The sequence below is a fragment of the Lycium barbarum genome, chromosome 3, assembly GCF_019175385.1.
Source record: "Lycium barbarum isolate Lr01 chromosome 3, ASM1917538v2, whole genome shotgun sequence".
Classification (NCBI taxonomy): domain Eukaryota; kingdom Viridiplantae; phylum Streptophyta; class Magnoliopsida; order Solanales; family Solanaceae; genus Lycium; species Lycium barbarum.
The window spans coordinates 120561594-120586811 of NC_083339.1; the positions used below are offsets into that span (position 1 = coordinate 120561594).

At 37.1% G+C, this 25218-nt stretch overlaps 2 protein-coding genes across 2 annotated transcripts; both read left to right on the forward strand.

The window, feature by feature from the left end:
• Positions 1–8629: 8629 nt before the first annotated feature.
• On the forward strand, positions 8630–15066 carry LOC132632081 (zinc finger transcription factor YY1). Its single transcript, XM_060347887.1, has 6 exons — positions 8630–8913; positions 10256–10314; positions 10490–10689; positions 12277–12366; positions 13452–13595; positions 14392–15066. The coding sequence occupies exons 1-6, from the start codon at positions 8825–8827 to the stop codon at positions 14932–14934; spliced, it is 1125 nt and encodes a 374-aa protein (XP_060203870.1). The 5' UTR covers positions 8630–8824; the 3' UTR covers positions 14935–15066.
• Positions 15067–16493: 1427 nt separating this feature from the next.
• Positions 16494–18848, forward strand: LOC132632082 (mediator of RNA polymerase II transcription subunit 22a). Its single transcript, XM_060347888.1, has 3 exons — positions 16494–16850; positions 17742–17807; positions 18433–18848. Exons 1-3 carry the CDS (start codon positions 16701–16703, stop codon positions 18667–18669), a joined length of 453 nt encoding a protein of 150 aa, XP_060203871.1. The 5' UTR covers positions 16494–16700; the 3' UTR covers positions 18670–18848.
• Positions 18849–25218: the final 6370 nt, after the last annotated feature.

Genomic DNA, 25218 nt, shown 5'->3' on the forward strand with positions numbered 1-25218 from the left:
TCATTTCGTAACAAACAAAAGAGGTTCTGCATTTTTATGAAAACAACATAGGAAAAAATACTAGTCTTTGTATATATTATATGGCAGGAAAGGAACAATAGGATCTTTCAACACAAAATACCAGCAGAGGTACTTATAAGGTTGATACACAGGAAGCTTTCTTCGGAGCTAGTCAATTTCCTACATTAGCTAGGTACATTCAGAGATTGAACTATTATCCTTGAGGGCTGAAAACTTAATAGTTTACTTATGGTAGCCTAGTTTATGTTGATTAGGAGCTTAGAAAGTTGTTTCAGCACACGAGGTTAGGGCTATGTCCAATCCAAGTGCAACAATTTTGCTTTCTTTTAAGCTGTATACTTCCATTGGTAAATTAAATCCTTTTACTTACCGAAAAAGGAAAAAGAGAATCAGACATGGTTAAAGCAGTGGTACACTTGGATTTGTGCACGATAGATGTGACTGATACAGACGGACAAATATTACTTGAGGGCACATCAATTACACAGAAACATAAAAAAGAAATCAACTAGGTAGAGCAATGGATATGATACCAGATTTTGCTAACTAATAATTCTCCTACTGAAACAAAACATATTGATCACTTTTCTTCATAATAATGGTCAATAAAACTTTCACTGAAAACAAAAAAGAAACTTTTCCACCTTAGTCACCTCAATGTTTCAATGCCAGGACTCCTTCTTTTGGTCACGAGATCTTTCATGAACTTCGCGTACCCGGGCATTTGCTCAAGTGCCTCAACCAATGGAATATTTATTGAGAGCCCCTTTAATCGTTCGATGAACATGAGGAATTTTCCATCGTCCGCTTTCTTTGCCAATCGTTGGGGAAAAGGAGGGGGAGGCCTCATAACGGGCGGTGAAGCCCTTGGTACCTCCTTCGCCGCTTCCTTGCTTTTCGAAGCATCATTGATTTCCGGGAGGTCCTCATTAACAATGGGCTTTTCAATACTAGCCCGCATAATCTTTGGGTTCACTTCTTCTTCAATAACCATGGGTTCTTCAACCATTTTCTCTTCATCACCCAACACATTCTCTTTCACCAACGCCTTTTCCCCAATTGTTTTGCCACTCCTAGTAGTAATTGCATTGCATCTATGATCACCATCATTCCTTGGATTTGCAACTGTGTCACTAGGGAGTGAGCCTTTTTGCCTTTGGTTTAGGATGGCCGAGATTTGGCCAAGTTGAGATTCCAATTGCTTAATGGATGTGGAGTGTGAACTCACAACCTGACCCATGGATTTAACTTCATCTCTAGTCTCCTTGCAAAAATGTGTCGGTGGATTCCACTTTCTTCAACACCCTTGACAACATATCTTCAGTTTTTGAACTAGCGGGATCGCTAGTGGGCGGTTGACTAGAGCTTGGTTGATTTCCCTTTGGAGGGACATACGGATTTGTGCTCCGATGATTGTTGTAATTGCTATTGTAACCCCCTTGATTGTTGTCACAATTATCTCTCCAATTAGAGTGACCTTGTTCTTTGTTCCAACATTGATTCCCTTGACCTTGCCGCCAAGATCCTTGACTCGGACCTTGGTAGTTCGGACTGGAACCCTCCCTTAGATTGTTGACATAACTCGCGTCCTCATCATACATTTGGAAACATTGCTCATCCGGAGGACCCCCTTCACAGGATTCTACCGCATTCACCTTTTTGCTTCCGCCACCCATGACATGTTTTGTCAGAAGGTCCATTTGGGTGACAAGTTTGGCCATGGACTCATCTCTCTCTTCCTCCTTCTTAATCATCTCACGAGTGAGCACATTTTTGGAGGAACTTCCTCCACCCACTTCCGAATCCCTAGTGTGCCATGCTTCATTAGTCTCGGTCAATTTATCCAACAATTTATAAACGGTGGCATAAGAATTATCCATAATGGACCCCTCTACAATGTTGTTCGCCACTGAATTGTTGACCGAATCTAGAGACCTATAAAATGTTTGTAGAAGCACACCATCGGGCAACCCATGCTTGGGACAGCTTTTGACTTTCTTTTTAAAACGAATCCAAGTTTCATGGAGAGCCTCATCAGGAAGTTGACGAAAGTTGTTGATTTTGTCACGAAGTTGTAACATCTGCGATGGAGGGAAGAACTTCTTGAGGAATGCTTCGGTCAATTCCTCCCAAGTAGTGATGGACCTGGACGGGAGATCATCTAACCAAGCTGTGGCTTCCCCCGTTAGGGAGTACGGGAAGAGTCGTAGCTTGACTGCTTCAATTGAGACGCCCGGATGCACATTGGTGGAACAGACCCCAAGAAAGTTCCTAAGGTGCCTATTCGGGTCATCTTTGGGTAGACCACCGAACAGGCCCTTAGTGTTGAGCAGGTGCAACATTGTGTTGGTTACATGGAAACTCGAGTTTCCAATTAAAGGCGGGGGCTGAATTGCGGCTGCATAGCCTGCCCCCGCAGCTTCTTCACCAACCGCTACGGGTGGATTTTGGACAGGGATACCATCCTCATCCATATTACCTGCACAACACACAACAACAAAAAGGAAATAAGAAAAGAAATAAAGACTAAAAGTAAAGTTTTACACTAGTTAGTAAATTTTTAGACCGTATTCCCCGGCAACGGCGCCAAAATTGATAACGTCCAAATCCACTCCTCAAAGAGAAAGTGTACACGGTCGTATGCAATATAATTTACCCAACTATAAGTCGGGGTCGATCCCACAGGGAACAATATACTAGGCGATTAAGGAAGTAAGGAACTTTCACCAACTAAGCTAAAGCCAAATGATAGATAATATTTTAGTTTTTGAGAAAAGTATAACTAATGCAGAAATGTAAACTAACCTAGAAAGCAAGTAAAATAATCAATGGTCACAAGTATGGATAATAGGAGATTACACTCAAGTAACAATCCAACGTATTTTACGATTTTACAACTAAGAGCGGGTTTATGTTAATAAATAATGGTTTCTAAAATCTCATTGAAAGTATTCCAACCAAATCAATGAATTTCACTCTAAGCTTTTCCAAGCCTTAGAGTGTGATATCAAACACAACCAATTGAATCTCAAGTAACTTTCCTCTTCCGAGCTCAAGTTATTAGATGAGTTTAATGACCCAAATTCTTGTTAATTAATCTTTCCCAACCTAGATTTCCTCTTCCGAGCTCAATCAAAGTAAATGGGCGAGTCTTAGGGTTAGTTAATCCCTTAAGAATCATTCAAAACGAGATTAATTAAAATAATAAAGACCCACTTCAATAGTAATAAAAATCATTCAATACATAAGCATAACAAGAGATTTAATCCAACACTTGATAATGAATAATATCATAAACAAGATTCAAGTGAAAGAAGAAAATACTACACACTTAAATATTCAATACAAAACAAGGAATTGAAGAAAGGTTTAAAAAACATATCTCATTAAAATGCTCCAATCTTCTCCTCCAATGGTGTAGATGAAACCCTAGCTCTCCAAGCTTGAAAATATGGCCAAAGATCAATATAATTGCTCTCTTGTCTTCCTTTTGTAGTTCCCCACTTTTTCCAAGTCCAAAAATAACAAAGTAAGCCCCAAGTTTTCAGATTTGCAAATCTGTCTCGTTTTTATGCAAAACTGTCCACTTTTGACAGTTTTGCAAAACTGTGCAGTTTTTGTCCAATTTGACCTCTTTTTGACTTTATTTTCACTTGGTTTCTTCCGATCACTTCTAAATCACATAAACCTATAAAATGGAAGTAAATTACATTAAATGCATTATTTTCTCAATCAAAACATAGCAACAATCTAAGATTAAAGAAGAAATAAGTTGGTAAAATACCAACTTATCAGTTTGTCATGTAGTATCTTGATTATGTTATTGCTAATGTTGTTAATGATGTTTGGGAGTTGTTTTGGAATTTGGAGGAAGTAGATAATATAGGGGAAATATTGTTTGTATTCTGTTAACTTATTAACTAACTAAGTTTGAGTGTGTAAGTGTTCTTATGGCCTGATTATTGTATGAATCATCTTGGATGTAGATTTGCAGGCTGGGAAGGTAGATTTTAAGTGGCTAAGTAAGCAGCAAGGTATGTTAAGGCTGCCCCTTTCTTTCTTAAGGCATGATCCTATTGTTATGAACTTTCACAAATGATGTCCATAATGTCCCTACTCCTAGAATTACCAGAAGCCTATGGTTCTTGATGTTCTTATGATATCATTGATGTTGATCTCATCTTATGATTATTGTTCCTTCAAGGTGAGATATGTTAATGATGATAGCTCCATAATGATAATTGGAGGTATAATGACCTTACGTCACTCTGATGAATTCAGAAATGTGTTCTCAAGAAGTGTTTTGTAAGACATGAATAGTATGCTAGTTATAAGATTCTCTAATGAGGTACATAACATTAGAAGGAAGGCTTATGATGTAATCATAAATTGACTAAGGATTAGTTAATCAGGAAGAAGTCTTAATGGCCAGGAAATGTGTTTATAAGTCTTATGAAATCATGTAGGCATTAACGGATAAGTAATGATCATGAGGAGTGAATAGAAATCAACCATATAGGTCGGATTATGATGTTGGTTATATTTACCACTGGTCTACAACCAGTTGGGCAAATATGTATTTACGATCATGCTACGGCTGGTTGGGCAGTTATTACTATCGAGCTACGACCGGTTAGGCAGATATGTATTTACCACCATGCTACGGCTGGTTGGGTAGTTACCACTGATAAGTCGGGCAGATGCGCTCTCCATCAAGTGATAATCAGACGGGTAGTTACCACCGTGCTACAGCCGGTTGGGCAGTTACCACTGATCAGTTGGGCAGATAGCACCAGGATGATAAGTAGGTCAGAGACACAGACTTGTACATAGATTTAGTTAATTACAGGAGAGTATAGAGAGACACACATGCTAGATTCTCATTGGTAAGTTAGAGACGCCAGGTTGATGCTTATCCTTCTTCTTTGTAGTATATGTTTATTATGTTGCCTTTCCGCCTTACATACTCGGTACATTATTCGTACTGACGTCCTTTTGTTTATGGACGCTGCATGTATACCCGCAGGTATAGATAGACGATATGAGGATGCTCCACCATAGGCTGCCTCCAGGTACCAGTTCTGATTGATAAGCTCCACTTCTTCCTGGAGCATTGCTGAGTCAAGGATTGTATATGTGTATTTTTGTGTTATGGGTACATCGAGGGCCTTGTCCCAACTTATATGCTTTGGTTATGTTCTTAGAGGCTTTGCAGATAGTTTCCTGTGTACAGCTTAGTCATGTCTTGTCAGTTGTTATGTTGCCTCGTTGACCCATTGTACATATACATATGCATGATATTATGTTCATGGTTGGCCTCCTTGGCCTTATTTTATCAGTCAAGACATAGATGATGCGAGATATAGTTTGGTTCGTTCCGCCCTAGTAAGGTGTTGGGTGCCAATCACGCCTCACCTAGGCTGGGACGTGACATTGCCGGTGCCTGTGCACTCCGATAGTCAAGCTACCATCCACATCGCTCGGAATCTCGTTTTGCATGAATGGACCAAGAATGTGGAGCTTGACTGTCATTTTATACGATGACAACTTCAATCTGGTTTGATCTCTTTATCTTTTCTTCCATCGAAGCTTCAGTTGGCAGCTTTATTCACCAAACCTCTCTCAGGGGTTTCTCATCAAGGATTATTGAACAAATTGGGGGTTTCTTCTCTACCCTCCAATTTGAGGGGGGATGTTGGAGAGAAACCCTCTCATGCTCACACTCATCTCTCACAACATGAAGATTCAGACAACATTGAATTTGTGCAAACAAAGAATCTAAGAAAGACAAAGAATCTAGGTGCTTCTATGAGCTTTGGAAATATCAGAGAACAAAAGAACATATGTCTATCTATGTTGAAAACAAAAGAAGAGTTTGGGCTGATTGAAAACAAATGTTTGGGCTCAAAAGGAGGAAATGCATCAGCACACATACAAGGCCCAACATCAGCACACGTAAGGCCCAGATATTAGAAGAATGAAAATGCACATATATGCAAATGTATAGAATCCTATGTAGGAATAATTACAGAATGCACAGGTGTAGAAAAGAACCAATAAATTATAGCATAGCTGTGAGTTAGTTACTAAGTTATTTTAATTGCATTTACGTACATAGTCCCTAGTTCAGATTGTATAAATACATGTACATGATTATTGATCAATACAAGGAAAATTCACAAAGCCTTCATATTCAATTTCTTTCACATACCCATTTTAGGATCATACTATCTCAAGCTGAGTTATTTTTGAAAACAACTTCACGATCCTAATATAACAAAAGTATAGGATCCCCTTTGGAAGGATGCCACTTACGAAACAAAAGCTAATTTATGTCAAAGATATTCACAATAATTTAGTGACGGAAATAGGCCCATACGAAAAAGGTTTAAAAGTGCAACATTTTTTTTCTTAACAATACACTTCGTAACATCCCTGAAAGAAATACAATATCAGAGTATCAACTTAATATGGTAGCACCCTTCTTGAATAATCAAAATGTTGAAGCAACCTCCTAATGAAATTATATTTTTCATTCAGCACCATTGCAGGTTCGTATTATACACGAATTTCAAACGTGTGAATACCAAAAGAAAACTAGTCTCCTCCTTGGTACATAATTGCAAGACAAACTGTAAATTTAGTACATGCCAACACTTGGGTTAAAGCACACCCTAAAATAGCAAAACAAGTCACCGGGTTCAAGTTACAAGCATGTGGTCTTGTGGTCCAACAAGCCTCCAAAATTTCATACATAAGTGTGACATATGGATCATGTACAAGTCCCAAAATTTTATAAGACCTAGATGCATATGCAAATGTGATCTTCACTAAAGCTCCCAAAAGTCTACTCCAAATGACCATCTTCAAATCTCTTCCCGTACATTACTTACGATAGAAAACAACTACGCTAAGCGTAAAGTTTAGTGGCGTATAAACTTTGGGCTTGGAGCCATTAGATTCTCTAATTCCCTTATCCGTCGTAGGTAGCTCAATAAGATAATAATAAATCTAGTAAACAAGTATATCAAAGTATCAAATATCAAATCTTGAAGAGTTCCCAAATGTCGAAATCAATATTCGAAGGCTCAAGTGTCAAGAAAACTTATAAATCAATTCAAGAGAGTTCGTTAAATAACCAATTTCGCCCAATATGTATGTCATGCCATCACACCAAGCATAATCAATATCAAGATGGACCGAAGCCTGAACTCAAGTAGGGTCGTCACCCAATAATCAAGAGAATCAAGAGCCATGTTGAAAGTGGCTTTCCACTCATACTAAAAAATGGACAAAAGTCCATCATCAAGACGAAATGTAAATCCAAAGTCAAGATGAGCAAGATCCGAATCAAGAGGCATGCCAATATCAGTGACAAAGTCACCATAACAAGAAGGACAAAGTCCCAACAAGAATGCAAAATGATCAAGCAATTTGTACAGGTGGGCAATTTAGCGAATATTTTGCAATACTTGAGATAATAACCATACAATGATATAAGATGAAGAGGAAGGAAACAACTCATCAAGATACTTCAAAATTCAAGCAAGTAAAGATATTTCAAATTCAGGTTTATACACAAACCTTGGTGCTTTACCACACAACAAGTTCTACCATAACTCGAGGAGTTCAAATCGTCTACGCCATAGACCAACCAAAGTTCACTTCGTCAAACAATTTCTCTTAGCTTGTACAAGAGCATATATACATCAATAGTGTGGGGTAGTTTGTGGCTCAACCAAAACAAGTCTTGATGATTGATTTAAATGATGAATATTATGAGAGGAGAGAAGCTTTGGGGTTTTATTTTGGTGGAGGAAACGAAATATGAAGAGGAGGTGGAGAGGATATGAGCTAAAGGTAATATATTTACCTTTGGATAACTACAAACTTTTTTTGTTTGTTTGTTTGGATAACTACAAAAAAAGGCTGCCCTAAATACATAAATATCTAATCCATTTAATAATTACTAAGATAATAATTGGAGTATCTTATATAACTACACCATAACACTTCAAACAAGTTCCAAATATCGTCAAGTTCACGTTGAGGAAGTGCGAAGTAAAATATACTCTTACTATCAAGATATGGTCAATCGAAAATTCAAGAGTTAGTTTAAAAAAAATTCGGGGTGTTACAAAAAGCTTAACTCTTACATCCTTAGTCATTGAAGGATGATTTTTTGTAACTGCCAATAAAGTTTATTTCTTCGTAATAAAAGGTCCAATAAAGTTTATAAAAATATGAAGGATGACTTTTTATCGTGAAAATTACTAAGTTATATTGAGCTCAAAGTACGAATAGTGGAAGAATTTGGACAGAAATACAGTGAGAAATAATTGAACGACATAAAACACGAATTCATGCATTATAGTTGGAGAATTTGAGAAATAATTGAACAATATAAAGCATGAATTTCATCCGTTATAAGCATGAAGCTATGCACGCTTGAAATACATACGTTATAATATTTATATTTCTTCCCCTTTTACCACTTATTTTTGTTGCAAAAATAGTTTTTCACGTCATTCTAATACCGGATTTTTTTTTTTTGGGTTATAAATGGGTATTCATTTATGGATAAAAAGTTTGTAATGCTAAGTAATACTCCTACTAATCTGTAAAAGTCCTAATAATTAATTTCTACTAAAAAAAGAAATTGATGGCATATTGTTATTGGGGCAATAAAACTCTACCCGACCTTCTTAACAATGGCGGATTCACTTATGTCCTTTCACACTTTGTCCGAACCCATCAATAATAATAAATCCCTAACCCTAATCTTGAAATATTCAACTCAGAGATGGAAACTCATATGAATCATCATCATCTGTTTGAAAGACGCCCCATTTACAAATCCAAAGCTCCTGCTTCCAAATGGTTCAAAGAATGGTAAGCTTCAATTGTTGAAAATATATCTCTATTTTGAGATCATTCTTTTATCTTTTAAAATTCATATCTTGCCTGCAAAGAAAGAATTAACTACGGATTGACTTAGGTTTTCTTTTTTCTTTCTCTAATTATAATTAGAGGTATGAGGTAGAAGTTAAATGGATGGGACATTTGTTTGTAATGTGATGGGGCATGATTGAACTAGTTTTTATTACTTCCTCTGTTTTAATTTGTTTGTCTGCTTTTTTGACTTGACACGAAGTTTCAGAAAGTAAAAAAGACTTTTGAATCTTGTGGTCTAAAACTAAAAATATGTAGCATGCCCAAAATGCTCTTTAATCTTGTGGAAAGTTGGAATTGAAGAGTTGCCAAAAAAGGACTGAGACATTCTCTTTTAAACGGAGTAAAAGGGAAGTAATTTTTATTAGGAAATTTGTCAGAATGAGCCGAATTTGATTAAAGGATGGCTATGTTAAAATGTGGGTCTGAGTGAGCGTGCTTTTGGTGGAGTTGTGGGTGATTGTGTTATCATGTTTAGGATGTGATAGCTTCGTCTTCTGGCTGATTGGGTTTAATTTGACTATGAGGGTGCATTAATGGAGGAAATAGTGTAGACATATTTGTGATTATCTAAGGATAGTATTAATCAGTCAACTAAGTCTCAATCTCAAATTGGTCGGAGCTGCTGTATGATCCGTTATATCTGCTTAACTCTATTCGGGTCTCAACATTCAAAGATTTCATGATAATTAGGAATATATTTGTGCGACTGTTACCCTACAACAGCTCCTCTCCATTATATAGACGCTGGACTGGCTATCATTATGAAGCTCACATAGGCAAGGATAATTGTTAGAAAAAAATTCTAAAGATGCTAAAAGGGAAGTCTTTTTGGTCAAGAGAAAGATGATGTGATTCAGTATGAGTCAATTGTATTGCTAGCGGGAATTGGCAACTTCGTTGCTTGGTATTTTTCATCAAGAGATCGTAAGGACCTAGAATTCAGCCATTAATATTTGCAATAGAGACCATAGGACGAATGACTTCTTTAGCTCCAAGCAAACTTGTTATTTCACAATCATGTCAGGGAGGGCTGTAGGGGCGATTACAAAATATAAACTAGAAAATCACCTTGGATCATGCTGCTTGTATTGCCAATGTTCTATAACTTGCATGAACTTTTAGTAGGGTCAGAGACATGTTTGATTTCTTTAACCTTTCCTTTAATTGTCTCAGATGATGAGTCATTAGTCACTGACTGAGGAGAGTGCTCTTAGCCATGTGTTTTCATTATAGTTCATACCATGTTTTAATTCTTTTACTAACATCATTTTTATCCCAGGGTCCCACAAGACATTGTAGCAACTGGTGGGAAGTGCTACCTCTTAAAGTGGGTGAATGGTCAGTTCTTATCCTATACATTTTTTTTGATAGCTGTATGTTGGTTCATTTCATATTCTTTATTTTTCTGGATCTTTCCAGGATTGTTAACTGCTAATTTTCATCATGTGCTGTGGCTTTTTGTTTGAACATTGAATTTTACCTTATATTTGTCCCTGTCTATTTTGTTTATCAGAAGCCACATTAAAAGCTCTGAAGGAGAAGCCAAAAGAGCCAGAAGTATCGGTACCAGAGCCAGAGCCAACTACTGAGGTTCTTTTTCTTTGTAGCTATGAAGGTTGTGGAAAGACATTTATTGATGCTGGGGCCTTGAGGAAGCATTCTCACATCCACGGGGAGAGGCAGTATGTATGTCACTATGAGGGTTGTGGAAAGGTAAGAGCTTATTGTCTTTGCATTGAAACTGTACTATATGCTTTAGAGCTTCAGCATGAGCTCGATCATTTCATTGTGTTGATTCTCTCTTCCATTTTACTAATTTTGCTTTCATAGGATTATCCTCCGATAGGGTTGATTGGGGGAAAGAGATGGGCACATGGAATTCATTCTTCGTCACAACCTATATTACCATTGTTTATGTAGAGCATCCTTCTAGAAGTCTGCAGCTCATGTGGGAAGTCTGCTTCTACCATAGGTTCTTCTAGAGCTCATAAGATATTTTTGTAATAAACCTTGGTTGGCTGAGGAGTTGTATTACTTATCAAAAAAGAAAAAGTCACTGGAGTTGTATTTTAGGAGTGTATTGTTTCATTTACTGCTGAACCTTGTTCAACCATTTTGAGCCTCAGATTGGGGGAAAATGGAAGAAAGAACCAGAGCCAGGTTTGCAGTCTACTGATTATTATCAAATACAAGAATAACAGCAACTACTACTACACTAGGCTTCAATCCCAAGCATTATTGATTATCAAGTAGGGAATTAAAAAGCGTCAAAAGATCTTTTTTGAGATGTTGGGTTAGCTGTCAGTAAAAGGAATGGGGTTATAAGAGATTCGTATGCACATTTTGGTTCCAGTGCAAGAGATGATCTTTAGCATACTTTAGTATATTACTCCCCTCCCCATGACTGTAGTTTGGTTCCTCTTTTATTTTGTTCTATTTATTTGGTTAGGTGGGATATTTTACAACTTCTTGATTATAAAGTTATCACATTAGAGTTGGCAAGGACACCACCGTCAAAAAAAGGTTATCACATTAGGGGAGAATTAACTATAAGTAAAGTTACCCTGCTTCTAGGGAGATTAGAACCCAAGATCTTAAGAATCTATTGGAGCTCAGCAACACATTTCTGGAATGTCCCAGAGGGGACGTCTCACTGACACAATTCTCAATAATTTGTTTGATGTGGAATAAACGAAGGGAAGGAGAAAAGAATCGGAGTGGAGATTCCATTCAATGCAATCAAGGGTATATGTAAGTGTCAATTCTTAGTAAGGAGACGCTGGTTTAGGGAATCCTAAAAAAGGGTACAGGGGATAGACGAACTGGGGTGGAGTAGGTATATTTTCTTTTCTTTTAAATAAGTATTTGCTAAACCAAGACTTCCACTTTGGGACCAATGGAGTATTTAGGGAAATATTTTCCAGAGCACGATTGGATTTTCTATTGGACTGAAGAGATTGAGCTTCGAAGGAATCTTGCGCAAAACAGGAGTCAATGCATAGTGTATTGGTGATCTCTTAGAATACCATGAAAACCCCATTTATTTTTACTGGTGAGCTAAAAGCAAGTGAGACAATAGGTTCGAGTGTGGGCTAATCATGCGTAGATTGGATTTGTAGTTTATCAAACTGTTTAGGGTGAAGAAAAACCAAATCCAGTTTATTCCTATGATGTCTAGTTCATGTATATGCTTCCGTTATTATTCCTTGTGTTCTTTTCCTGTAATTCTATTACAGGTCCTCAATTTGCATCCTTGTCTTTTTTTGATCGGTTCAATTGCATCCTTGTCTTCTTTTGCAGAAATTTTTGGATAGTTCCAAGCTAAAACGACACTTTCTTATTCACACTGGGGAAAGAGACTATGTTTGTCCACATGAAGGCTGTGGTAAGGTAATATATCCATCAGCTATTCAAATACTTCTCCTGGTGTATATTTTGCTTCTAATGTAGCTGTTATAATAATAACACAATCTTGTACTTTTGTATGTAAATGAGATGTGTACATTCTCTTAACTCTCATATTGGTGATATCTGTGACATTTTCCCATACCAATATTAGTTATAATTGTGGTGGAAATTTTGGAAGACACTACTAACTTTTCGATGATTTGAGGACATATATTCTGTAAGCACTGCGGAAACCATCTTATTATGAAGATTGGCTATGTGGAGTTTAGATCCATATTGCAAATTGGAATGTCAAGAATGGTTCCTAAGCACGCAATAAGTGCAAGGTTCGGTTCTCACTAGGCCAGTACTTTTCCCTTTGACCTATCCAGGGCCTCTCCCACCACCCCAAAAGAACTAAACAAAGAAAAAAAGGGACAAGAAACAAAAATAGAAGTGTTTTTTATAACCCTAATTTATGTTTCCAATTTTTTGTCCCCGGGATTTGGTTTAGTGATAAGAGAGCAATGCCTGAAGTGTGGAACTGTGAATTAGGCGCACGTCGGGTTGAACCCTAACCATAATTTATGTTTCCAAATTCTTTCCGCCCCAGGACTTTGGTTTATTGATAAGAGAGCAGCGGATGAATTGTGAATTAGGCGCATGTCACGAGTTTGAAACGACAAAAGCTTGGTATTTAAGTGGAGTGGGGTAGAGGGCGGACCTATTGTCCACCGAGTTTCAAACTGTGCGCTAGGTGACCCTTGGGGATTTTTCGGCCATAAAATAAAAGTTCGCAAATACTTTCTGTTACTGTTGGAATTTTATCCTATTTCTTGTTTCTTTTGGGGACATTTAAATGTCCAGGAACACGCATGCTCGTATGTATATGTTTTTATGAAAGCTTCCGCTATTTATTGCTATGTTGCTCAGACTCTCCAAAAATGCTGCCACACCCGTGCCGGATCCTCCAAAAATGCCCTACTTTTGGAGGATCGGACATGCACCCAGTGGCATTTTTTAAAGAGTCCGAGCAACATAGATTTACCGTGCTTCAATTTCACGGATTTCCTTTGAAATCAATGCAGGCATTCTCGCTGGATTTTAACTTAAGGTCACACATGAAAACACATTCCCAGGAGAACTATCATATCTGCCCGTATCCAGAATGTGGAAAGCGATATGCACATGAGTACAAGCTTAAAAATCATGTCGCATCTACTCACCAGAAGGTTTGCACTTTCCTCTACCGTCCTTGTTTTGACCATGATAGACTAATACAGACCTTATAAACTTTTAAATTTGCACTCTTTGGTCACAATCAAGGCGACATGTGTCCTAAATGTTTCATCAATAACCAACCACTGCTGCGTCATCCCAACTTTGGATTCTTAACATTTTTGGGTCAATTCCTCTTTGCAAAACCAGTCTGGAATTAGGGTAATGTACACAACTGAAATAACTTATTTCACATGCACATTTATTTACTTTGAATATATTTATCTTTAAGATTTTCATTGTTCATAAATTGCAATATTCTTGCAGGAGGAGCACTGTCTCCTTTCGGTGTTCTTTTTATGTTGCGTATTAGCCACCACCCCTCCCTTCCCCATGTTTCCCATTCATTTCCTCGTCAAACATCTTTTAAAGGAAAAAATGCGATTCAATGTGTAATCGTTTCCTTAATACGAATATGTATAGATGGAAATTTCGTTGTCCTGTCTTATGGTTAGCTTCATGGCACTTAAAGCATATTGGTGGAACAGAAGTTGGCTTCATAACCAGAAATTGCCAGAAAAGACTCTAGTTCTGCAGGAATTTATGTCCTGTATCACTTCATGCATCACTAAATAGACCCCATTTTGATGTTTGACTTTAATGTTGACAGTCCCTCCAATGATTTACCAGATGTTTAAGCTAATAGTTCCCCAAGGAAATGTCACATGTGGATGTACCTTCCCTTGCATCTTCTAACGTAGCACTTGAACCTGGATTTGACTATCAATTTTAAATCTTTTCATATTGTAGAACACGCCAGAGGCAGCACCAGCACCAAAGTATACCCTGCCTGTGGAGAAGCCAGTGAAGACTACGAAATCTTCTTCAGCAGCTTATGGCTCATCATCATCTGACCGCCCTTATAGTTGTCCGTACGAAGGGTGTGACAAATCTTACATCCACGAATACAAGCTGAATCTTCATTTAAGGAACATGCACCCTGGTCATTTCCCAGAGGAGAACGCAAAAAATGCTCAATCTACTGCTGACAATGAGATGGATGAAGGCAGTGATCAGGATGCATATGCTGCCAGACGTGGAAACGGAAAAATTCAGAAACAGAACAGGCCAAAGCCAAGCTTAAAGCAGCCACCTTTAAAAGTTGCACGCAAAAGCTCTTCTAGTGCTTCTCCAGCCAATCTAAGTATATCGAAGAGGCCTTGGCCGGTTAAAGAAGAGAATTACAATGAAGATGATAGTGAAGAAACAGAAGAGGAGCGGGATGATGTTGGGGATGGATGGAGGTATGGTGGAAACGATGACGACGATGAAGAGACTGAAGAAGATGAGTAGGCTTATTTCGTACATATTCATAGGTAGTACTAGTACTATGCTTTGGATAAAAATGGGATTGGACCTTGCTTGTTATTGGTGTTAAATCCCTTTTGAATTTTATGAAGCATGACGCGTTCGCTATTTCCCAAACTCCACCTTGTCTAATACTCACTCAGCATAGTACCATGGAACGTGGAGCTTTGCGTCATAGCGCAAGCTTCTTATTCATTTAGTTATCTCATAAACTGAAATCTCCTTATAATACGTATAAATTTGACCATATCGAGGACTTGAGATCCATAAATTGTTGTGACTACTATATAGTACTAAGAAATATAAAGGACCGGGAGTTGAGGGAATTCCAATATACATTTGAAGATAGTCACATAATAGTTTAGACATTATCAATGAAAGTTGCACCTAAGGTCAATTAAGAGCAGCAGTAGTTAGAAAAGTGATCCATTTTTTAGTTTTCCTTTACTACAGTACAGAGCGTAATTACTGCTCCTAAGTACTTATTGGGTATTTACAATTAACTAAACTAGTAGCCTTAAGAATCCATAAATTAAAGTTAAAAGTACATATCACTTAATTACAGAGTAAGTGTTAAAAAGCAAAGAACCAATATGTTATACAGTAAAAATACATATCAATTAATTATGATTAAGTGTTAAAAAAGTATATATATGTAGACATACTCTTGTATTCATTGGTTTGGTGAAAATTCCAGGTGAGATAAGTTTTTACCCTACTACTCCCTCCGTCCTATGCCAGTGTTGACTAAGTATCGAGCTTAAGAAAGACTTTTTTAAAAATTTTATCTAAAACACATATTAAATACTTTTATGAGTATAAATTAATTAATTAATTAAGAGCAAAATAAAAGTTGGAAACTAAATTGCCTCTAAATATATGAGACCAGAGTAGAAGTAGTCTTAGCTTTTGATTGTTTGTTAATTTTAAATATCTTTTTAATGTGATTATTACGTCTTATTGAAGATTATTTTGAGCGGGCATTTGTGCTACTGCTAAACGTGTTGTCTCATTTAATTGGAGGGGAAATTTAGGGAATTTGTTAAGTTGTCCCTCAAACTGTGTGAAACGAACAAATTAGTTCCAATTTGTACCCGATTAGGAGCCCGTTTGGATTAGCTGAAAAAAGCGGCTTTTAAGTATAAGTGTTTAAAATACTTTTTAAATGTTGAAAATTATTTTTTAAATAAACATTTACGTGTTTGTATAAAAGTGCTGAAATTGAAAATAAGTTGTTGAGAGGAAAAGATGATAGAGTTTTTATTAGTGAGGGTAATATTGAAATTTAAAGAAAATATAAGGGATAAAGGAGTAAAATCGTTGGTCAAACCAAAATGGCTTTTAAGCCAAAAAGAAAAAAAGTTGGAGTTCCTCGACTTCTTATTTTTTGACTTATTTTAAGCACTTTTTAATTTATTTTAAGCACTTTTCTATTTTGCCAAACACTCAAAAAAATTTAAAAAAATGGAAGTCAATCCAAAGGGGCTCTTAAACCTTTTTCTAGAGCCCATTTGAATTGGCTTTGAGTGTTTGGCTGACCAGTAGGCCATCCAAACAGGCTCTAGTCCTAAATTACCGTCATCTCCTGCATATGGGCACTCTTTGTTTACCCAGGGATTTCGTGCAAGAAAATAGTAAAGTAGAATTTACAGAAAGGAGTTTGATTTCAAAACAACACCATCGGGGGTAGGTAGGCATAAATAAATCCAGCGTAGAATCTCTCTTGCTTCTATTTCACTTGAGCTGTTGGAATGAATAAAGGAGGAAGTGGGGGAGGGGGCGGACCAACAGCTGGTGCAGCGGCAGCGGCAGCACAAAAGCAGAAGAGTTTGCTGCAGAGAGTGGATACTGATATTGGCAATATTGTTGACAATTATGGCTTCCTTGTTAATGGTGCCCGGGTATGTATAATGTATGCCCTCATCTTTACACACTAAACTAATTAAAGAGGCAGATCCGAGATTTTAAACATGTGGGGGTACTACATACACATCGCCCAATTCCAATTACCCGTATGTGACAGTCGGGTGTAGACTTAGACCATGTTTGGGAAGCCATCATGTCATTGTATTTGAGTGTAATTACACAGTTTTGGCATGTTTGTCTGACCATGTAATTAATTACACTTTTCAATTATCAGGGATGTGAGAATTGCTGGCTTTCATTTTTTTTGTTTTTATTTTTATGAAATTTTCAGCTGTTTCTAGTTCTGAGTTTAAGGCACGAAAAGCTACATTGCTGGTAGCACACAATTTAAAATTTTCTGTTCGATTGTTGTGATAAAGTTATGGTGCTTTTCAGTCTGGTTACAGGCAAAATAAAATTTGCAAGACTTTTGAGACTAAGCACATAGCAATGCATCTTTGTCCAATTATTGATTGTAGTTGATATCTCTATCTAATATGTGGAGTTAATTTGGGAGCGAAATTCGTATGTTATAGTATTCTTATATTTACTTCCTTGTAGAATTTTAAACATATACGAGAAGAAAAGCCTTAAAGAACTTTTGAGATTTGTTCTTTTATCTGATATGAACTTGCTTCTACGGAGAACTTGGTCAACAATTAATGGATTAAACTCTGACATGGCATGAATTGGAGAAAAGGGAAAGAGTGTATAATCTTTTTTGTCTTGAACGCTTCTTTTGCTGCTCATTTGTTTGGTATCAGCTGTAAAGGCCATTATGCTAGATTCAAAATGTTAAAGTGAAACTAGGAGATATATCTGTTTATCTGCTTATAGATGGTTAATGTATTTCTCTGTTCTTGATGATAACTGCTTATAATAAATAGGTCAATGATCCACCAGTCAGAAATTCGCAAGAAGCATTTATGATGGAGATGCGTGCATCTAGAATGGTGAGGATTTTTTTTCTTCTTCGGTCCTACTTGTACATAGCTCCAATGTTCAATGAGATGTACATCTCAAATTACTTTTGAATGAAATACGTTTTGTATTAGCAAATTGACACTATTCTTGCAGAAAAAAGTGGCTTACTGACCGGAATTTATGTATGCAAAAACTTTATTCTTTTATCTTTTGGTGCTTTTTTTGTTGAAATATGGCTGAACAGTGGAAACAAAGGTCATCACCATTTTAAAGCGGTTCTATGATTTATGGTGTTTTTTCTCATCCACTTCTTGTTCTATCATAGATACTTGATTTCTCAAACCAACAATGACCATAAGTTTTTTTTTTTATTTTAAAAAACGTATTCCAATTTGTGCGAAGCATTTAGGTTGTAAGCGTGATCATCCTTTCTCTGCATCATCTCATAGCTTCAGTGCCTTCGTGTGAGTGCTAGTCAGCCCTCATCCTTTCTATAAGCAGACTTGATGTCTTTTTATCCTTTTTGAGTTGATGTGAAGACCAAATTCACCAAAACGTGGAGATTTTAAGCTATTAAATTGTGCTTGAATCTCAATTTTCAAAAACAGTATTCTCCTGTTATCTCATATAATGTATTGGATGCATGAACAACAGGTCCAAGCAGCTGATTCACTGCTTAAGTTGGTGTCAGAGTTGAAGCAAACAGCTATGTTTTCAGGATTTGCATCTCTAAATGATCATGTGGAGCAGAGAACAGAAGAATTTACTGAACAGGCTGAGAAAACAGAATGCATGTTATCTAGAATTGGAGAGGAGGCAGCTGCTAGCCTTAAGGAGCTTGAGTCACATTATTATTCTTCTGCAGAAAGAACTGGTAGTCTGCCTTCTTAGAGCCAAGAAACAATGCCCTAAACATGGCTACAAATGTTTTTGCTTTCTCTTTCATTTCACCTTTCTCCCTCTCCCCTCCTCTTGCTTAGTGTATTTGTCTACCTTGAAGGTATACTTTTTGTGGAGGTTATCGGGCAAATGACCTAATGATGAGAAATCCAGTTTGTTTCTGTTTCCAATTTACTATTACTACTACAAGACCTTTTGGAACAAACCTCATTAAATCAGTATTTGTTATAACCAATCAACTGCCATTCTATCAAGGAAAAGATGGAGTACCAAGTAAAGTGGAGGGAGCATACTTCAAAACTGCTATTTTTGTACCAGAAATAGTGGAGATAGCATAGTTCAATATTTATATCTTCGGCATCCTTTTCTGCCTTTTTGAGGTAGGCTTGATACAGCTCAACTAGGTGCTTTGGCGTACGACAGGTACGTGACCAGTGCCCTTTTCCTCCACATCGGAAGCATTTATTTTCTGAATTTTTCTTTTGCACAGCTTCATGCTTTTCATGCTTCCTTTTACACTGCTGGTGGTGAAGGGTATTATTTGGTGCAAGACGAGAATCATGATTAAAATTCCTTCCTCGACCACGACCATGACCACGACTGGGGCCACGACCTCTTCCACACCTAGAATGGCGAAAATTTGCCTCATTCACTTCAGGGAATGGGGCAGTACCAGTGGGTCGGCTTTCATGATTTTTCATTAATAATTCATTATGTTATTCAGCCACTAGAAGATGTGAGATTAGATCAGAATATTTCTTGAACTTCATCTCTCGGTATTGCTGCTGCAGGAGCATACTCGAGGCAGGAAAAGTGGAGAATGTTTTCTCCAGCATATCATGATCAGTGATATTTTCACCACATAATTTCAACTGAGAAATAATTTTAAACATTACAGAATTATATGCCTTAACAAATTTAAAATCTTGTAGCCTTAAATGGAGCCAAAAGGCGTGGACATAAACATAAACTGCCTTAATGGAGCCAAAAGGCTACAAGATTTTAAATCTGTTAAGGCATATAATTCTGCAATGTTTAAAATTATTTCTCAGTTGAAATTATGTGGTGAAAATATCACTGATCATGATAGGCTGGAGAAAACATTCTCCACTTTTCCTGCCTCGAGTATGCTCCTGCAGCAGCAATACCGAGAGATGAAGTTCAAGAAATATTCTGATCTAATCTCACATCTTCTAGTGGCTGAACAACATAATGAATTATTAATGAAAAATCATGAAAGCCGACCCACTGGTACTGCCCCATTCCCTGAAGTGAATGAGGCAAATTTTCGCCATTCTAGGCGTGGAAGAGGTCGTGGTCATGGTCGTGGTCGAGGCAGGAATTTTAATCATGATTCTCGTCTTGCACCAAATAATACCCTTCACCACCAGCAGTGTAAAAGGAAGCATGAAGCTGTGCAAAAGAAAAATTCAGAAAATAAATGCTTCCGATGTGGAGGAAAAGGACACTGGTCACGTACCTGTCGTACGCCAAAGCATCTAGTTGAGCTGTATCAAGCCTCCCTCAAAAAGGTAGAAAAGGATGCCGAAGCAAATTTTATTTCTGAAGATAATGTTGAGCCCATGCATCTAGATGTGGCAGATTTCTTTGAACTTCCTGAAGGGAAAATAGATCATTTGATCGGTGATGGATCTGTAATAACTTAGATATTTCATACATGTCATTTGTATTAGCTAATGTGGTTATGTTTCCATAGTTATGTAAATAAAGTGTGTGTAATGCTTTGTTTAATAGCAATATATGTAACTAAAGTGTGTGTAATGCTTTGTTTAATAGTAATATATGTAATAAAGTGTGTGTAATACTTTGTCTAATCATAATATCTACTTCGATGTTTACTTTGTCTATTTTTTCGTTTTGAAGAATATATGGAAAATCCTCAAATATTATTTGGATCAATGACCAATCATGAAGATATTAGTGTGATTGATAGTGGAACAATGCATGCTATATTCAAAGATGAGAAATACTTTTCTCACTTGCGTAGAAAAAGGGGAAATATTAATACAATTCGAAATTAATTGAAGGCTCCGGAAGAGCTATTATATTTCTACCTAAGGGGACGAAACTTGTTATAGAAGATGCATTATTCTCTTCTAGATCCCCAAGAAACTTGTTGAGTTTCAAAGATATCCGTCGTAATGGGTATCACGTCGAGACATTAAATGAAACAAATGATGAATATCTTATTATTACAAAGAATGTCTCCGGCCAGAAATATGTTTTGGAGAAATTATCAACTTTGTCTTCTGGCTTGTACTATGCAGAGATTAGTACAATTGAAGCGCACTCAATCGTAAACCAGAAATTTAACGATTCAGGAACTTTTGTGCTTTGGCATGACCGAATGGGTCATCCTGGATCAATAATGATAAGACGAATTATTGAAAATTCAAATGGGCATCCACTTAAGAACCTGAAGATTCTTGAAAGTAGTGAATTTTCATGTGTCGCTTGTCATCAGGGCAAATTGATAACCAGGTCATCACCAATGAAAGTTGACGTTGAAACCCCTGCTTTTCTAGAGTGTATACATGGGGATATATGTGAACCTATTCACCCATCTTGTGGGTCATTCAGATATTTTATGGTTCTAATAGATGTGTCTTCGAGATGGTCTCATGTGTGCCTCATATCGTCTCGCAACCTGGCGTTTGCGAAATTATTGGCACAAATAATACGCTTAAGGGCACAGTTCCCTGATTATCCTATAAAGGCTATACGTCTTGATAATGCTGGAGAATTTACATCCCAAGCTTTTGATGATTATTGTTTATCAGTTGGGATAAAGGTTGAACATCCTGTAGCATATGTTCATACCCAAAATGGCCTTACTGAGTCATTTATTAAGCGTTTGCAATTGATAGCAAGACCATTACTTATGAAAACACGGTTGCCTACAACCGTCTGGGGTCATGCTATCTTACATGCAGCATCCCTTATTCGTCTCAGACCGACTCATTATAATAAATACTCCCCGTCACAATTAGTATTTGGTCATGAACCAAATATTGCTCATTTCTGAATCTTTGGCTGTGCTGTATATGTGCCTTTAACACCACCACAGCGCACTAAGATGGGCCCCCAAAGAAGGTTAGGAATATATGTTAGGTTTGAATCACCCTCCATTATTCGCTATCTTGAGCCATTGATGGGAGATTTTTTCACTGCCCGATTTGCAGATTGTCGATTTGATGAAGCAAATTTCCCACAATTAGGGGGAGAGAGAAAAGATGAAACCAAAAGAGAAATTGCGTGGAGAGTTCCATCACTATCTCATTGTGATCCACGTGCCCCTATATATGAGCAGAAGATCTAGAAGATCATCCACTTGCAGAAAATAGCAAATCAAATGCCAGACGGATTTACTGATCTGAAAAGAATAACTAAATCGCATATCCCTGCAGAGAATGTGCCTATTCGAATTGATGTTCCAAAGGGACAATCTACTAGTGTCATAGCCTCTGAATCTCATCCACGCCTGAAGCGTGGTAGGCCATTGGGCTCCAAGGATAAAAATCCTAGAAAAAGAAATACAAACAATGATCAGAATGACACTATGAAAGGATCTCATTAAGAAATTCAAGATCTGATTAATCCTGATATTCCTGAAGAAATCAGCAAACCCGAGACTCCAGTGAGTAAAGAACTATCATTAAGTTTTACTGGTGATGAGGTCAATTTGAATCGTTCGAAAATTATGGTGAATAGTATTTTTTCATATAATGTTGCACTAAATATTATGAAAGGCAGTGAGGATCGGATCAGGAACCTCAATCTGTCGAAGAATGTCAACGAAGATATGATTGGCCAAAATGGCAAGAAACAATTCAATCAGAATTGAATTCACTTGCTAAACGTGAGGTTTTTGGACCTGTAGTTCAAACGCCTAATGGTGTAAAACCAGTTGGCCACAAATGGGTCTTTGTACGGAAAAAAAATGAGAGAAATGAAATTGTGCGATACAAAGCACGCCTTGTTGCACAAGGATTCTCTCAAAGACCCGGCGTCGACTATGAAGAAACGTATTCACCAGTTATGGATGCTATAACATTTCGATACCTCATCGGTTTAGCTGTATATGAAACCCTTGAAATACATCTGATGGATGTGGTTACAGCTTATCTTTATGGCTCACTTGATAATGAAATTTATATGAAAATTCCTGAAGGATATAAAATGCCTGAAGCATTTTGTTTAAAGTCTCGGGAAATGTATTCAATCAGATTACAAATATCATTATATGGTTTAAAACAATCAGGGCGCATGTGGTATAATCGCCTAAGTGAGTACTTGATAAATGAAGGATATATAAATGATGCCATTTGTCCATGTGTTTTTATTAAGAAAACAAAATCAGGGTTCATTATACTTGCTGTTTATGTTGATGACATAAATCTCATTGAAACTCCAGAAGAGCTCCAAAAGGTGATTGAATATTTGAAGGAAGAATTTGAGATGAAAGATCTCGGAAAGACAAAACTCTGTCTTGGTCTGCAAATTGAACATTTCGCAAAAGGGATCTTTATCTATCAATCTGCCTATACTGAGAAAGTTTTAAAACGGTTTTACATGGACAATGAGCATCCTTTAAGTACTCCTATGGTTGTTCGCTCACTTGAAGTGAGCAAAGATCTGTTCCGACCTCAGGAAGAAAACGAAGAGCTACTTGGTCCTGAAGTACCATATCTTAGTGCAATAGGTGCACTTATGTATCTTGCTAATGCTACAAGACCTGACATAGCGTTTTCTGTTAATTTGCTAGCAAGATATAGCTTTTCTCCTACACGGAGGCATTGAAACGGGATTAAGCATATATTGCGATATCTAAAAGGAACTAGCGATATGGGTCTGTTTTATACTAACAAAGGTAGTACAAATCTTGTTGGTTATGCAGATGCAGGTTATTTATCTGATCCACATAAAGCTCGATCTCAAACAGGCTATCTGTTTACATGCGGAGGTACTGCTATATCATGGCGATCGACAAAGCAGTCCATTGTTGCTACTTCTTCAAATCATGCTGAGATAATCGCTATTCATGAAGCAAGTAGAGAATGTGTGTGGTTGAGATCAGTGATACATTTTATCAGAGAAAGATGTGGCTTGAAGTGTGCTACAAAAATACCCACGATATTATATGAAGATAATGCTGCATGCATAGCTCAATTAAAAGGAGATAGAACGAAGCACATTTCACCAAAGTTATTTTTCACACATGATCTCCAGAAGAATGGTGATATTGATGTGCAACAAATCCGTTCAAGTGACAATCCTGCAAATTTGTTCACCAAATCTTTGCCAACTTCAACTCTTGAGAAGATGATATTCAAGATTGGAATGCGAAGGCTCCGACATCTGAATCTTGGTCTTCGTCAGGGGGAGTGAAATACGCGTTGTACTCTTTTTTCTTTAACCAAGTTTTGTCCCATTGGGTTTTCTTGGTAAGATTTTTAATGAGGCAACTCTCAAAGCGTATTACTAGATATGTGTACTATTTTTCCTTCATTGAGGCTTTTTCCCATAGGGTTTTTCCTAATAAGGTTTTAGCGAGGCACATCATCTAATTAATGAACATCCAAGGGGGAGTGTTATGAGTATGCTTGTCCATTAAGTTACTTAGCCATGTCTATTAAGTTACTTAGCCACCAAGAGTACATGACCCCTTAGTTGTCATCATAAATGGCTTAGCCATTAAGCATATATTTTTCCTTATAAATAGTGGTCATATGTAGAATTGAAAGATGAGCAATACAATCTCATATCTCTCTACATATTTCTTCCGTGTATTTACTTTATAGTTTTTTATTTTATAACAATTTCTACTTTTTGGCATGTTTTTCCTAGACTAACACAAAACACATTAAAAGGTAGGTGTGACAATATAATGATTGCATGTGATAAAAAGGGTCGATGAAGTCAATAATTGGTTAGGTATCCTACTATATCTGTACCGAATTCTTTTTGGTTAAATAATCTCTTTCGAGTTGCTTCGGAACATTTAAGAGATTTTCTATATGGAAAACTGGGGTTCTGCTTTTGGTTGCAATAAGTTTGGTCCCGTTTATGGGGTCAAATTAATACGTTATCAATCTCATCGAGATCTCATACCAAATTCCAATCAATCAAATCACTTTTGGATCAAATCATTGATTTGTCCAACGATAAGTGTTGATATAGAGTTACTTTTTGCCTTGAGAAAGCAAATCATTTAGTATTGGAATGAAAAAATATTGAATGCTTGGCCAGTAAAGTTTTGGATTGGAAAAAATGTAACACCTCATCTGGGCTTCTATTTTGCATCCCAATTTCCTCCTGCAATAAAACGCAAATAACACCGTCTTGAAGTTGTTCATGCACCAGCAAGGGGAGTAAAGATCAAATATTTTTGGAAAACACAGCCACTAGATTATCAACAATTGGACTGTAACTAATGACCTTGACTGCATTTTTTAGCATTCAAAGACTGATGTACAGAATAGTGACCCAAATACAGTTTCTTGAGGTGATGAAAGAGTG

Coding starts and splice junctions, on each gene's coding strand:
- LOC132632081 (XM_060347887.1), top strand. CDS start 8,825: ATGGAAACTCATATGAATCATCATCATCTGTTTGAAAGACGCCCCATT. Junction 8,914..10,255: donor TCCAAATGGTTCAAAGAATG/GTAAGCTTCAAT, acceptor TTTTTATCCCAG/GGTCCCACAAGACATTGTAG. Junction 13,596..14,391: donor TCGCATCTACTCACCAGAAG/GTTTGCACTTTC, acceptor TTCATATTGTAG/AACACGCCAGAGGCAGCACC.
- LOC132632082 (XM_060347888.1), top strand. CDS start 16,701: ATGAATAAAGGAGGAAGTGGGGGAGGGGGCGGACCAACAGCTGGTGCA. Junction 16,851..17,741: donor TCCTTGTTAATGGTGCCCGG/GTATGTATAATG, acceptor TATAATAAATAG/GTCAATGATCCACCAGTCAG. Junction 17,808..18,432: donor AGATGCGTGCATCTAGAATG/GTGAGGATTTTT, acceptor CATGAACAACAG/GTCCAAGCAGCTGATTCACT.